The following is a 14,553-nucleotide window of genomic DNA, read 5'->3' as shown; positions in this document are numbered from 1 at the left end:
CTTCAGAAATCTTTCATTTTTTACAAGATAGAAGTTTCATTGTCTACTTAGGTATTTACGTCCCATTGTTTGTTATAAATTTGGGAAATCCTATTTTATACAATTCACAATTTTAAAACATTTATCCCAGTAAAATTAGTAGTTGAAATGTTTATTAAGACACATCTTGTTGTCTTCTATCTGGATTCTTTAGGAACTTTTGAACCACCATATGAAAGGATATCCCAGATAGCTCTATCTCTCCGATATTCCTTGCTAATATATGTGGTTTGCTAATTCTCTAACATCAACTCCTAATTATTGCATTTTGTTTGTTAGAGGCTAAAAACAGTATCAAAATAATGTTACACAATCTGATATGTTCTTCCTATAGATATATAATGACCATCATCCAAGACAAACATCTGCCCACGTTCAAGAAATTTGGTAAAGTGCATATCCTACTTGGTTTAGGTCCTCCTTTACTTAATGGTTTTCATGTACTTTTTGTATAATGTTGCACATTCTATAAATAATTGTGAACATTTTTTCCCTCCATATTTTTAAAGGTCTATTATTTGGAGTGGAATTTAACCAGTAAAGTTGGCCATAGACATGAGATATTCACATACAAACGACCGGCAGACACAGCTTATTTCCATACACTAGCGATGACTGTCGGCTGAGTGATGTTTCAGCCGATCGTTCAGATGACAGTCATCTAAGCTGACTCTTCCATACACAGAAGCGCTTGTTTGACTGGCACTCCTGGAGATAAGATACCAGACTGGCACATCGGCCAGTGGGTAATCTCAGGGAAAACAATGCGATATGCAGCCCGAAATGGGAAATTGGTGATCAACATCTCTCCCGACCATCAGTCGTCCAGTACCCCCATACACATTAGACAGTCAGCTGAAGTTGATGATATCAACAAGTTCAACCAACATTAGTCTGTATGGGACCCTTTAAAAGGATCTACAGATAAGGTAATGTCTACTTTTGGGGAACTTTTTTTTTTTTACTTAAGTCCATGTAGTTTTGGAATTGGATTTCATTAAAAATGTTGCACTATTTGCCTTGTATAGCCTCAGTATTGCACTGTATTGCTGGCTGCAGAATGGGTTAACGGAGAATACATCAGTGAGCTCCTTCTAATGATTCAAATGGAGAGTTTCTAAAGCTCTTATCTGTCTTTTATGAGCTCCTTCCAGCTGATTTACGGCCACAGACTACATCGAACTTGAATGTGCAGGACATTAAAGAGCCTATAGATGCCAAATGGTGCAAAATTTATCAATGAAATGAATTACCAAAATTAATTTTAGTCCCAAAGACATACATTTAATTAAGCAAGATTAAAAAAATGTATGCTCACTATACACTTATGGACTAATGTGTATTTGGGATGGGGATTACGGCTGACTGATGTTTGGGAGAGATATTGATCAGACATGTCCAATTTCGGACTGCCTATTGCATTGTTTGCCCTGAGATAAGTCACCGGTCGTTGTGTCAGTTGGCGTTTTCTTATAGAAAACATAGGAGCACTCGGCCGAACGAGCGTTTATGTATTTGGGGGAGTCGTCTGAGATGGCTGTCAGTAGAACGATTTTTCGGCTGACAGTTATCTACTGGCCATCTATTGTGTGTGACCATAGGTTTCGGCTGAACAAGCTATCCATTATTTTTTTTGAACCCCCCCATATACATTCTGAGTGTATATGTAAATAGGTAGAGGGAAATACTCAGATGCCAGATACCTCCCCTGTCACGGTCAGGACTTCCCCTCACGCCACCCAAACACATTAAATAGCCAACAATCTCATGTCTAGGGAACCCTTAAAAGTGCACGTTTACATTCAGTAGCTGTCAGCCGGGCAAGCTATTCTTTCAGACCTCCCCATGCAGATGAATGCTTTATTTGTCCATGCAGGCATAATTTCTGAACGGGAAGAGGGCAGTAAGTAACTGTGGGACACCTGCTTATTTACCTGGAGAAAAAAGGATAGGGCATGTTAAATTTCAATATGCCCAATCCAATTTTTTTTCCTGTATGGTCTGAACAAACGTCAACCAAACATGAAATTCTCAAGCGTCTGACCATCTACAAAAGTGGTCCACAACCTTTCCGACATTAAGAGCCACATTCAGCTCTGAGAGATGGTTGTCAGCCACATCTAGAGCCCTCTAAGCAGTGACATCCTACCCCACCCACCCACAGTAGTGATACTGAGTGCCCATCATTACTAGTATAATGACAATTAAAGATTCCTGGTAGAAATCACTCAGAGACAATGTGCCATTCTCCCTTACAAGCAGTATACTTATTTCTAGGGGTTCCCACCTTGCCCTGCTCAGTGTGGACACAGTGCTTGATGCAAGAATACCATCGCATCTAGCTTTGAGCAACCCTCTAACTGGCATTATACTTTCTACACCTTAAAACGTTATATTTGTCATGGGGGTAATAGGCCAATTATACCCAGATCTTCTCTTCTGTGCAGGACCACTCAGAAATGTCACCAACTGGAGACCTTGTCTTTATCTGTTTGCTAGACCTGGAGCTAATGCAACAAGGTGGCAGACAGCCATGAGCCATATGTGGTAAGGGACCCCTTATATAGAGGACATCATTAGGTTTGTCTGACAGTCTAATGTGCATGGCCACTCTAAAACCTTTGCAGATATTTTCACAAGGAGGTTTCCATGCAAGAAGAGCGATGTATACAGAAGTGTCTGGTTCTGCATCCTTCCTGACGATGTACAATGAGCACAGGGAAAAAACGAGCATCGTGGTAAGTGGGTGGATTTTCGTTAACTGCCAGTTGGCTAGAATAAGAGTAGCAACGATCATCTTGACAAACACGCTCTGCTAAACTACTGCTACGGCTCCTCCAAAGTCCTGTCCTGTGAGATCCATGTAGCTGGCATAGAGAGAAGCGGCTGGTGCTGAGAGAAAGGTGAGATCGCCCTCCACTACAACTGTGCATAGCATGGCGAGAGAAGATTGATGAACTGCTGGATGCCCTATTGCAGTCTTCACATCCACGCAAAACACCACTGTAACTGCAAGCAGAGTAGCCATTGCATAGTGACGCATCTGTGAGGTCCATCAGCACCGCCTCGGAGTAGCTTGGAATCAGTTGACGGTTGGTGCAAATGTGCCATTCCAGTTCTGTACTGTCCAGTGTGCTGACCCGTGGCATTCTGAATCGGTATATAGGCTCCTCCGGCACGGCTTGTGGTGTGTACTCCATCCCTAAGAGTTTCTCAATGTGGTAATGAACATGAGCAGTCCTATATTCAATAAAAACCCTTAATGGCCATGACAACATGAGCAAGGCAGCTGCCCAGAAAGCATAGTGCGAAACGTACCATGGTAGTTGTTCTAGGTTCACATAGGCAATTACCAATTCTTTAAAGTCCACATTTTTTAATTGCATTCCTTCCCTTGCTTCCATATAGTCATCTAGGCCTTCAATCTCCGTGAAGAACCTGGCACGTTGTGTGAGATATGAGTTTTCTGACTCCAGGTTGGCAAAGCTGAAGCACTTGGTGAACTTTAATTTGGTGGCTGGATGCCGATCCAGGTCTAACAACTCTTTGGAAATGTCTTTTATCCCACAGTGTGTGTATTCAAACTCTGCTTCAGCCACATGAGTGTTAACCCGCTCGTGGTAGACCTGAGTAGTTGTATAGGCATCACCATGGCGGTAGCGAGTGACTTGTCTGGTGCGTCTAACAAAGTGGTAGCTAATGGCTTTCCACCAGATGCATGGTGTGGCTTGGCGCATACGTTGTATCTGATCGTGAACACTGCTAACATCAGCTTTATGCTGAAGTTCACTTCTGGCGTGACAGTGCCAGCATTCCACCAGGTAGACCACGTAGAGCATTGCTAGGAAGGCCAAGGGAATATAAACATACCCATCTGAGCAAGGACTGCCATGGTAGATCATAGACCTTCCCTTTAGTGAGCTGTCGAAACTGAGTTTAGTAACACTTGTGACCTGGCACCAGGTGACGGCACAAAGGCAAACAAGCATAAGCATGGACAGAAGGAGACATTTCCAGTGGGAGTCCCGACACATGGAGGCACTCAATGACTGCTTCTCAGGACGTTGCTGCAAGTGGTAAAAAGAAAAAAAGAGAGGAGAGGGACAAATGAAAACAGACCATTGAAATGTCCATACAATAGCATACAGGTAAAAAAAAATATATATAAGAGTAAACAGTAGTCTAAGGGTATGTGCACATGTTGCGGATTGGGCTCAGGAATTTCCTGAGCGGATTCTGCATCTCTTGGCAGAATGCACAGGTCAAAATCCGTGCGTTTTTATGTGGATTTTGTGTGGATTTAATGCAGATTTTAAGCAGAGGAATGGGAGTGTTACCAGTGTGAGATATGTAGATAAGGAGAGAAGACTGTCAATTATTACATGTCTCATGTAAAATAAACTCTGGAGGCAGATTCTCAGGGCGATCTATGATTGGCCCATAGAGCTTAACAGCTCAATTACATATAAGAAAAACTTGGATTTCTTTGGAATAAAACATCAGATAACAGATATCAAGGTATCATTTCATTCAGCTCCCTATCACCTACATGCTCATATAGACGGCTTAGGAGGGTTGATCCTACTGACAGATTTCCTTTAAGTGATTACAATTAAAGCTACGTTCACACAGATTTATTGCATAAGTTATGCCAGTGGAAGTAGTGGGCCCCCAATTGATTACATTCTCAATTCTGTTGTATAATGGAACCCAGGATGACCCTATAATAATCAGTCGGGTCACCCTGCTTTCATTTGCATCTGTTGTGCATCTAATAAAATGGATAGGGCATACCTTTGTTTTGCTTTTTTTATTTTATGGATGTTCCCTAAGATTTGTAAATTTAATATAATTTTGTAAAAATGAATGTTTTACATGATTGGTCTGCAAATTAATACTATGCTGCCCGGACGTCCTTCAGTTAAAGAGGGCAATCGCCCTTGCTGCATCCTTTTTGTCCTCAATCCCCCACCCCTGCCTATGTTACTTCCTACCCAACCCCACATTGTTCCTCCCCTTTCCTTTTATTTCCAATTTCCCCATTCAGTCACTCCCTCCCTGCCAGTGTCATGCCCGCCTCCCTCCAAACCTTTGTGTCTCGTCCGGTGGATTCTTGACTCTGGAAAGGTCGACTTCCCGTGACTTCCCCATCCCACACCCATCGCCTCTACCCAGCATTCCCTCCCCCTCTCTCCCAAATAAAGGACAAGCCACAACCATTATTCTTTGGAAAAGAATGGCCACAGCAGCCAATTTTATTAATAATTATAGACACTTGGTGGGGACCTCGAAGCTATCACGGTACTGGTCTGGTGATTTCGTTGGCATTGCCCCTTCCCTCCCCGCCTTACTTCCCGCCACGTTTTTCCAGGCTCAGAAGCACCGTGAATCGAGGGAAGAGGTTGCCTCCACACCGTTAACCTGTACCCGACTTCCATCGTCGGGTACCCAAACATCATTACCGTACACCTGATTTCCATCGTCGGGTGCCCCCGCATTTCATACTAGTGTGACCCCGACTTCCTTCGCCGGGTATCACTCAAGTTACACCAGACCATCGCGGACACGTAACCATCCAATAAAGGGGATCCCTGCAATGCAAGAATCCCAGATTCCCAAATTTTTATATCAGCTTCGATGACCCACCAAGTGCATCTTGACCCAATCAAAAGCTCGAGACCCCACCAACCATCAATTCTGCGGCCCTCCATATCCCCTCTCTCAATCCCCATATCCACAAATCCGTCTGCGCTGTGTTCAGGTGCACCCCGTCTGCCAACCAGTAATGTTTCTCCGTGGAGTCTAGCCCCGCATGGCGTATGGCCATTCTCCCATTCCGCACAACAAATTTTGATACTTCTTTATTGACCTTAATACGGGCCTTGTTAATCCGCTTAATTGATCGTGCTCGCCATCAATTCTTTCTAGGTGCCATGTCGGACCACACTACTTTCATCTTTGGGTACGTCCACTCCTGCTGCCTTAGATCCTTTTTGATGTTGTTAATTAATCTCTTTCCCAAGCTAGTTCCCAGATCATTACCCCCTACATGTAAGACTACTATATCTGGAGCTCCATAAAGGTACACCGCCCGATAAAAATCGTGAAGCACCCGTCCTCATGTCAAACCCCTATACCCCAGCCACCTAATTACCGCCGTCTCCCTTGCTTAACCTGTCTCCTATCTGTCTGCCCGCCGTGCTCCCCAAAAAACGTAAGAATGTCCCAGAATCCAGATTATGATTGGAACTAGCAAAACAGAGAATAATTAGTGACATACGCTATTTGCTAGATGGATTGGCACCCCCGTATCCATGAGGTCGTATATTGGACCTATAACGTTGCGACTCCCACCGACCAATCCTCCTTACAATTTCTGAGCTCAGCCCTCCTACCGCTGCCTCCATTGCGGCTCTAATGCAGTGACTATACCGCACACATATATGTATACCAGAAGTGACTATACTACACACACAAATATGTACCAACAGTGACTATACTGCGCACACAAATATATACTAGCAGTGACTATACCACACACATATTTATATACCAGCAGCGACTATACCGCACACATATATGTATACCAGCAGTGACTATACTGCACACACAAATATATACCAGTAGTGACTATACCACACACATAAATATATACCAGCAGTGACTATACCACACACATATTTTTATACCAGCAGTGACTATACCGCACACATATATGTATACCAGCAGTGACTATACCGGACACATATATGTATACAAGCAGTGACTATACCACACACATATATGTATACCAGTAGTGACTATACAGCACACATATATGTATACCAACAGTGACTATACCGCACACATATATGTATACCAGCAGTGACTATACCGCACACATAAATGTATACCAGCAGTGACTATATCACACACAAAAATGTATACCAGCAGTGACTATATCACAAATATATGTATACCAGCAGTGACTATATTGCACACATATACACTCACTGGCCACTTTATTAGGTACACCTGTCCAACTGTGTGTTAAGACTTAATTTCTAATCAGCCAATCACATGGCGGCAACTCAGTGCATTTAGGCATGTAGACATGGTCAAGACAATCTCCTGCAGTTCAAACCGAGCATCAGTATGGGGAAGAAAGGTGATTTGAGTGCCTTTGAACGTGGCATGATTGTTGGTGCCAGAAGGGCTGGTCTGAGAATTTCAGAAACTGCTGATCTACTGGGATTTTCACGCACAACCATCTCTAGGGTTTACAGAGAATGGTCCGAAAAAGAAAAAAAATCCAGTGAGCGGCAGTTCTGTGGCCGGAAATGCCATGTTGATGCCAGAGGTCAGAGGAGAATGGGCAGACTGGTTCGAGCTGATAGAAAGGCAACAGTGACTCAAATTGCCACCCGTTACAACCAAGGTAGGCAGAAGAGCATCTCTGAACGCACAGTGCGTCGAACTTTGAGGCAGATGGGCTACAGCAGCAGAAGACCACACTGGGTACCACTCCTCTCAGCTAAGAACAGGAAACTGAGGCTACAATTTGCACAAGCTCATCGAAATTGGACAGTAGAAGATTGGAAAAACGTTGCCTGGTCTGATGAGTCTCGATTTCTGCTGCGACATTCGGATGGTAGGGTCAGAATTTGGCGTAATCAACATGAAAGCATGGATCCATCCTGCCTTGTATCAACGGTTCAGGCTGGTGGTGGTGGTGTCATGGTGTGGGGAATTTTTTCTGGGCACTCTTTGGGCCCCTTGGTACCAATTGAGCATCGTTGCAACGCCACAGCCTACCTGAGTATTGTTGCTGACCATGTCCATCCCTTTATGACCACAATGTACCCAACATCTGATGGCTACTTTCAGCAGGATAATGCGCCATGTCATAAAGCTCGAATCATCTCAGATTGGTTTCTTGAACATGACAATGAGTTTACTGTACTCAAATGGCCTCCTCAGTCACCAGATCTCAATCCAATAGAGCATCTTTGGGATGTGGTGGAACGGGAGATTCGCATCAGGGATGTGCAGCCGACAAATCTGCGCCAACTGTGTGATGCCATCATGTCAATATGGTCCAAAATCTCTGAGGAATGCTTCCAGCACCTTGTTGAATCTCTGCCACGAAGAATTGAGGCAGTTCTGAAGGCAAAAGGGGGTCCAACCCCTTACTAGCATGGTGTACCTAATAAAGTGGCCAGTGAGTGTATGTATACCATCAGTGACTATACTGAACAAATATATGTATATCAGCAGGAACTATATTGCACACATATATGTATACCAGCAATGACTATATCGCACACATAAATGTACACCATCAGTGATTATACTGAACAAATATATGTAAACCAGCAGTGACTATGGCACACACATAAGTATATACTAGCAGTGACTATATCACACACATAAATGTATACCAGCAGTGACTATACTGAACGCATAAATGTATACTGGCAGTGACTATACTGCACAGATACAGCTCTGGCAAAAATTAAGAGACCATGGGCAGCCCATTTTACAGTCCTGAACCTCATTGAAAACCTCTGGAATGTAATCAAGAGGATGATGGATAGTCACAAGCAATCAAAGAAGAACTGCTTACAATTTTTGCACCAGAAGCAGTGTGAAAGACTGGTGGAAAGCATGTCAAAACGCATGAAAGCTGTTTTTAAAAATCATGGTTATTCCACAAAATATTGATTTCTGAACTCTTCCTGAGTTATAACATTAGTATTGTTGTTTCTAAATGATTATGAACTTGATTTCTTTGCATTATTTGAGGTCTGAAATCACTGTTCTGCTTTTTAAATTTTGGCCATTTCTCCTTTTCAGAACAAAAACAACAAAATGTATTGCTTGGAAATTCGGAGACATGTTGTCATAAGTTTGTAGACTAAGGCTATGTGCCCACAGTAGCATTTTAAACTTGACACAAAACCGGACTCTTTCCCAGAAAACGCGCGTTTTTTTCCGTGCTTTTTTTGCGCGTTTTCCATGCGTTTTTGCTAAAAAAAAGCGCATTTTTGATGCGTTTTTAGCGCGTCTTTTGGACCATAGGAAATACCTAAAAACACGGACTAAGCCGCAAAATTAATGAACATGCTGGGTTTTTAGCCGCTAAGCGTTTCCTTAGCGCTAAAAATTGCATCCATTGGCACAAAAAGGCCAAAAAGCATTAAAATGAATGGGAAGCTTATTTTAAGCGTTTTTGAAGTGGTTTAACCCTTAAAAACGCTTCCAAAATGCTTAAAAAACGCTACTGTGGGCACACAGCCTTAAAGAACAATTTACATTTTACTCAAAAATATACCTATAAAGAGAAAAATCAGACAAACTGAACATTTGGAAGTGGTCTCTTAATTTTTGCCAGAGATGTAAATGTATACACTATGGCCATGCACAGCATCCAGGCCAGCCTAGTAATGACACGCTTCTATTAGCTCTTTTTGCTCTTTTGCTGTTTTCTATTATTGGAGGATTTTTTAGTCCTCTTTTTGTGCTATTTCAGTGTTAGGATTTAGTGTTAGGTACCCGTAAACGTGGAGACCTTTGGCGCAGGTTACGGGCTCACGTATTTTGGCCAAAATATCAGCTAATACTCCACATTTTTTAATGTGTTTTTTGCACTTTTTATTCAGGGTGCAGTTGGGCCCATTTGGTCTTGTAAACTGCGGTGTCTGTTCACATGGCACGCATTTTGATAGTGCTGGGCCAGCCCGCCTGAGCTAATAGAAGGGTGTCACTACTAGGCTGTTAACCAGGATGCTGTGCATGGCCATAGTGTGAACAGCGCCGCATACAAGTTTTTTATTGTGCATTAACATACCAGGTAACCGCCCCCTCCTTGTATTGGTAGGCTGTGAGCGGATGTTTTATCGGTATTCTTGCACCTGTGTTGCCATCTTAATTATATGGGTCCACTGCATCCTGCATTTGTCTGGAGGCCTGGACGGGTAAACCATTTTGCTCTTTTCTATTATTGGAGGATTTTTAAGTCCTCTTTCTGTGCTATTTCAGTGTTCAGAGATGTAAATGTATACCAGCAATGACTATACTGCACAAAATATATTGTACACATATTGTAAAGGCATGCCAGCAGTGACTATACAGACGTCAGAGCTTCATTAACATGGGAGGGGAGAATAAAGGCGGATCAGTCAGGTGAAGATTTAGGGTCCAATTCATCATTTGTGTTGCTTTATTTTAACTCACTATTCTTTTATTATCTTGTGGTATTCACTGATGTGTTTTATACTCATCAAAATAGCACACGGGGTTAATGAAATTTCCACAAAATCCAAAAAGTTCTATTTTCTGTCTTTAGGCTGTGTTCACAGTCACACACAGTGTTTTTTAGCGGTTTTTACCGCGGTTTTCACTATAAAACTGCTATAAAACCGCTAAAAATAAGCTTCCCTGTCATTTCTATGCATTTTGCATTTTTTGTGCACATTGATGCGTTTTTTACCGTGAAAAAAACGCATCGCGGTAAAAACCGCAGCATGCTAATTAATTTTGCGGATTTTTCCGCGGTTTTGGCTTCTTCCATGCGGTTTGAAACCGCTGCGGAAAAAAACGCATCAAAACTGCACAAAAAACGCGCAAAAACCGCCACAGAAAAATAGGTGCGGTTTCTGGGAAGGGATTCAGGTTTTTGAGCAGAAATTTTCTGCAACGTCTGCACTTAGCCTTTTGAGACTTTTTATAGTGAAATTACACATTTCACAAAATGTTGCACAAAGTGCTAAAAAATAACTAATTCTGGTATACATACATTCACTGCAGGGGAAGAGACTGGAGAACATTTGTAACACGTTTTTCAACTTTCTGAAAAGTCGGTAAATGATGAATCAGGTGAAAATATCTGGAAGTCCTGAACCACACTAACTGGCAAACTAAAAAGCAAACAGTATTTTTAATAGACTTCAAAAAGGCACAAATGGAAAGATTAATTTGGGTCAAATAAAAAAGGCTGCAAACACCAAAAACTCAATGAAAGGCAGGTGCAAATGCAATAATGAACAGGGTCCTATTTATTTATGAGCACAGAACTGGAGCAGAGAATCCTCTTTGTCCTCGGCAAGTATAGAAGAGGAACATTTATAAGCAGGAAGCTGAATAATGTGCATCCTCTCCTGCCCTTCACTGATCAGACAGATCAGTGTTGGGAAGGGATAACACTGTGAGCTATGTATAGCTGCACAGCCCTCTCAATCATTGGGCAAAAAAATTTAACAGTGTTTCGACAGTTCAATGAGAAAGATGCCAGGCAAACTGCACTAAGGAGTAGGAGTGTGAGGTGCTCGAGATTATTTATAGGTCTACCTGACGTCATGGCAGATGGTCTTTGGGAGTCAGTCTGTTACTGAAGTGTGTTTGGAACAGGAAGTCAGTGTGCATTGAAGTCAGGAGTTCAGGTGGCTGCATCATGGCAGGTACGGCCATGGGAAGAGCAGAAGACCGGACCTGTCCGTCAGCCTCCTTCAAATCCAAAAGTGCTCAAGTCCTTTAAAGATTTCATTGTTGGGTCACACAAAGAAAGCATGGAATAATTAAAAAAAATGTTCTGGTATCTAGATATTACAGTTTCCAACTTGGTATGGTGCCTCCTGGCGTTCCTTTGATTTCCCCAAATGTTGTAGGATAAACTAAGTTGTTTTTTTTTTATCCATCAGCGCTGGACACACAATGATAACGTTATAGATAATTCCAAAATAGTGAGAAGAATGCAAAAGTCACAGATACAAGGGTCCAAAATTAGCACAGCTGTGGTTGATGATTGTGACTTAAGCAGCCACACTTGTGACAATGGTAGAATCACCACTCCACCTTATTATCCCAATTTAATTTTTTTTTTCTGGACAAATTACTAGAAAAAAAATCAGCTGCTGGGAGTTGCTGGTGATATTTCCCTGTTGAGGCTTAGACCTATAGCAGTCAGCTCTGAGTCTACTCAAGATAAGTGTTCCACTTGTTTGTGTATCCCATCTGTCTTCAGTGGTAGTTAGAATTGACTAGTGCTAATCCTGTTCTGACTGCGGCGGAGCGACAGTGACTGCCGCGGTACAATAGTGCCCTATAGTAGGCCTGTGGACTGATGAGCACTGTGGCCTATAGCTTAGCCACTGACTGCCGCTGACTCTAATACTGACACCGTAACCACATGCGTAATATCCAAGGGAGGGGAATCTTAAGTCATTCACCAGGTACATGCATCCGTCATCATCCACACATATAGCAACTAGAGTCTTTACTAGCGCATGGCCGAGTGGCCATGCGAGTCTTTTATAGCCGGAACCTTCCAGATCCCCCTGATGGACCAATCAGAACTTGAGGACCTGAGCATGTGACTCCCAATCCCCAATGGGGAATCGTCCCATGAGCAAGCTCAGTGGAGCGACGGAATGACAGATTCTGGAGTCTTTTGCTGCTGGCCAGGCTGCATTGTCATACCTGAACCAGAGGTGGCAGCAGCAACCGATCCTACACTGCTGGTCTGGGCAGAGCGCTGGGACCGATGAGTCTGCTGAGCAGGCTCCACTGTGGCCAAAGGAAAATGGGAGACCGCCGAGTGTAAGCCTCTGGATTCCTGCTCTGCAGTGGCAGGAACCTGATGCTTAACATGTTCTTCCCTATGCAGGGCTTATCGTCAGGGTCAGGCTGGGGTTGGGTATATAGGTGTGGAACCTATATAGGGACGCTTAAGGCAGACATGGTGATGTTAGATCTGCCTAGTGGTCTCCACTCCCCCCTTCCCTAGTCTTGGGTTCCCTATCCCTTTGCGTTGCACTTAGTCTTTCCTACACTGTACATGACAGGCATACCCTGCAGGCAACATCTTTTCCAGGTGGGCAAACCTTCCATTTTTTCCCCCAAATATCTTGTTTTTAACATTTTTGGGTCTTTTGCTGAATGATTTTTCAAAATCTTTTCAATATTTTTGTTAGCATTTTCCAGGTTTTGTGGCGTCTTTTTTACTGGTGTTTTCTGGACTTTTTTTTGTTAACTCCAGTCATCAATGAATAAACTACTAGTGAATTTTCTAGGGAAAAAAAACACAGGCAAAACACTTAAAAGATGTTAGTGCATTTTTTGAGTCTTGCCATTAACTTGTAGAGAGTGTCTCTTGAGCCGAAGGCACCTGAAGAATGGTCGGGTTGGTTCTGCTTGGCATCTTTGGAAACCTGAAGGGATTACCATATTTTTCTGACGATAAAATGCACTAGACCATAAGATGCACCCCAAGTTTAGAGGAGGAAAATGGGAAAAAAATGTAACCTGTCATCAGGATCAGGCATATCATGGGTCACGGTACATCTAAGGGCCCCGTCACACATAGCGATGCACCAGCGATCCCGAGAACGATATGACCTTGTTAGGATCGCTGGTGTGTCGCTACAAGATCGCTGGTGAGCTGTCAAGCTTCACCAGCGATCAGGACAGCGACACATGGGTAACAAGTGACGCACGTCGCTTAGCTACTCACTGTGTACCTTAGTTACCAGCGCGCTAGTGCAGGGAGCTGGTAACCAAGGTACACATCGGGTTTCTAAGCAGCGCTCGGCACTTACAAACCCGATGTGTACCTTGGTTACCAGCTCCAGCTCGCTGATCCCTGGTCTCCCGCCTGCCACACGCAGCGATGCGTGCTGGCCAGCAGGAGACCAGCGATAAAAAAAATGTCCTGGCCATTCCAGGACGATCAGCGATACCCGGCAGGGGGGCTAGTCGCTGGTAAGTGTCACACACAGCGATCTCGCTGGTGAGATCGCTGTTGCATCACAAAACTTGTGTGACGGGGGCTTTACAGTCTGAGACTAGCTTACTGGGGTGGCGGCGGTGGAGTAGAGTCACAGCAGCAAGGTCATATTTACATAATTTAACAGGAGGAGTGGGGTGATACTGCCATCCCTGGGCTGGGAGGAGGGGTGTCCTGGCAGTGTAAGGCCGGTTTCACATTTGCGCTTCAGGGCACAGTGACGGCCTGCGCATGGCCGCCGCTAAGCCCCGCCCCACACCGCGCCTCCGGCGGTAGCTCCGCCTCTGGGCGCGTCCTCTATCTTTATCACTGAGGACGCAGGCCGTGCGCAGTATGCGTTTGGCGGCGCCTGCGTCCTTTTGACGGTGCCCGACCTGTTGCAATTTGGTTGCGCTCGGTGCACCATCAAAAGGACGCAGGCGCCGCCAAACGCATACTGCGCACGGCATGCGTCCTCAGTGATAAAGATAGGGGACGCATGCAGCGTCATGCGCCCGGAGGCGGAGCTACCGCCGGAGGCGCGGCAGGGGGCGGGGCTTAGCGGCGGCCGTGCGCAGGCTGTCGCTGTGCCCTGAAGCGCAAATGTGAAACCGGCCTTAGACAGGAGCGGAGTCCCGCTTCACACACTGATCTCCCAGCGGTCTTCAGTAAAATAGTGCTGCAGGCAGTGCATGCGCAGATTGAGATTTCGGTTTGTCACTGAGACAAAACGTAAATATGGGCATGTTCGGACACCGGCGCCATTTTCCTGA

The 14,553-nt window shown here is 44.1% G+C and overlaps 1 protein-coding gene across 1 annotated transcript in view; it reads right to left on the bottom strand.

The window, feature by feature from the left end:
• Positions 1-2,321: 2,321 nt before the first annotated feature.
• The window catches only part of LOC141097898 (transmembrane protein 151B), a 37,293-nt gene continuing 25,061 nt past the window's right edge, over positions 2,322-14,553 (bottom strand). The window contains exon 2 of the mRNA XM_073585405.1: positions 2,322-4,106. Within this exon, the coding sequence (XP_073441506.1) occupies positions 2,673-4,106 (1,434 nt within the window). The 3' untranslated portion in view covers positions 2,322-2,672. The remainder of the gene's footprint in view (positions 4,107-14,553) is intronic.

The sequence above is a fragment of the Dendrobates tinctorius genome, unplaced genomic scaffold (assembly GCF_039654945.1).
Source record: "Dendrobates tinctorius isolate UK_male_01 unplaced genomic scaffold, ASM3965494v1 ptg000010l, whole genome shotgun sequence".
In the NCBI taxonomy this organism is placed as follows: Eukaryota; Metazoa; Chordata; class Amphibia; order Anura; family Dendrobatidae; genus Dendrobates; species Dendrobates tinctorius.
This window is presented reverse-complemented; position numbering and strand designations above follow the sequence as displayed.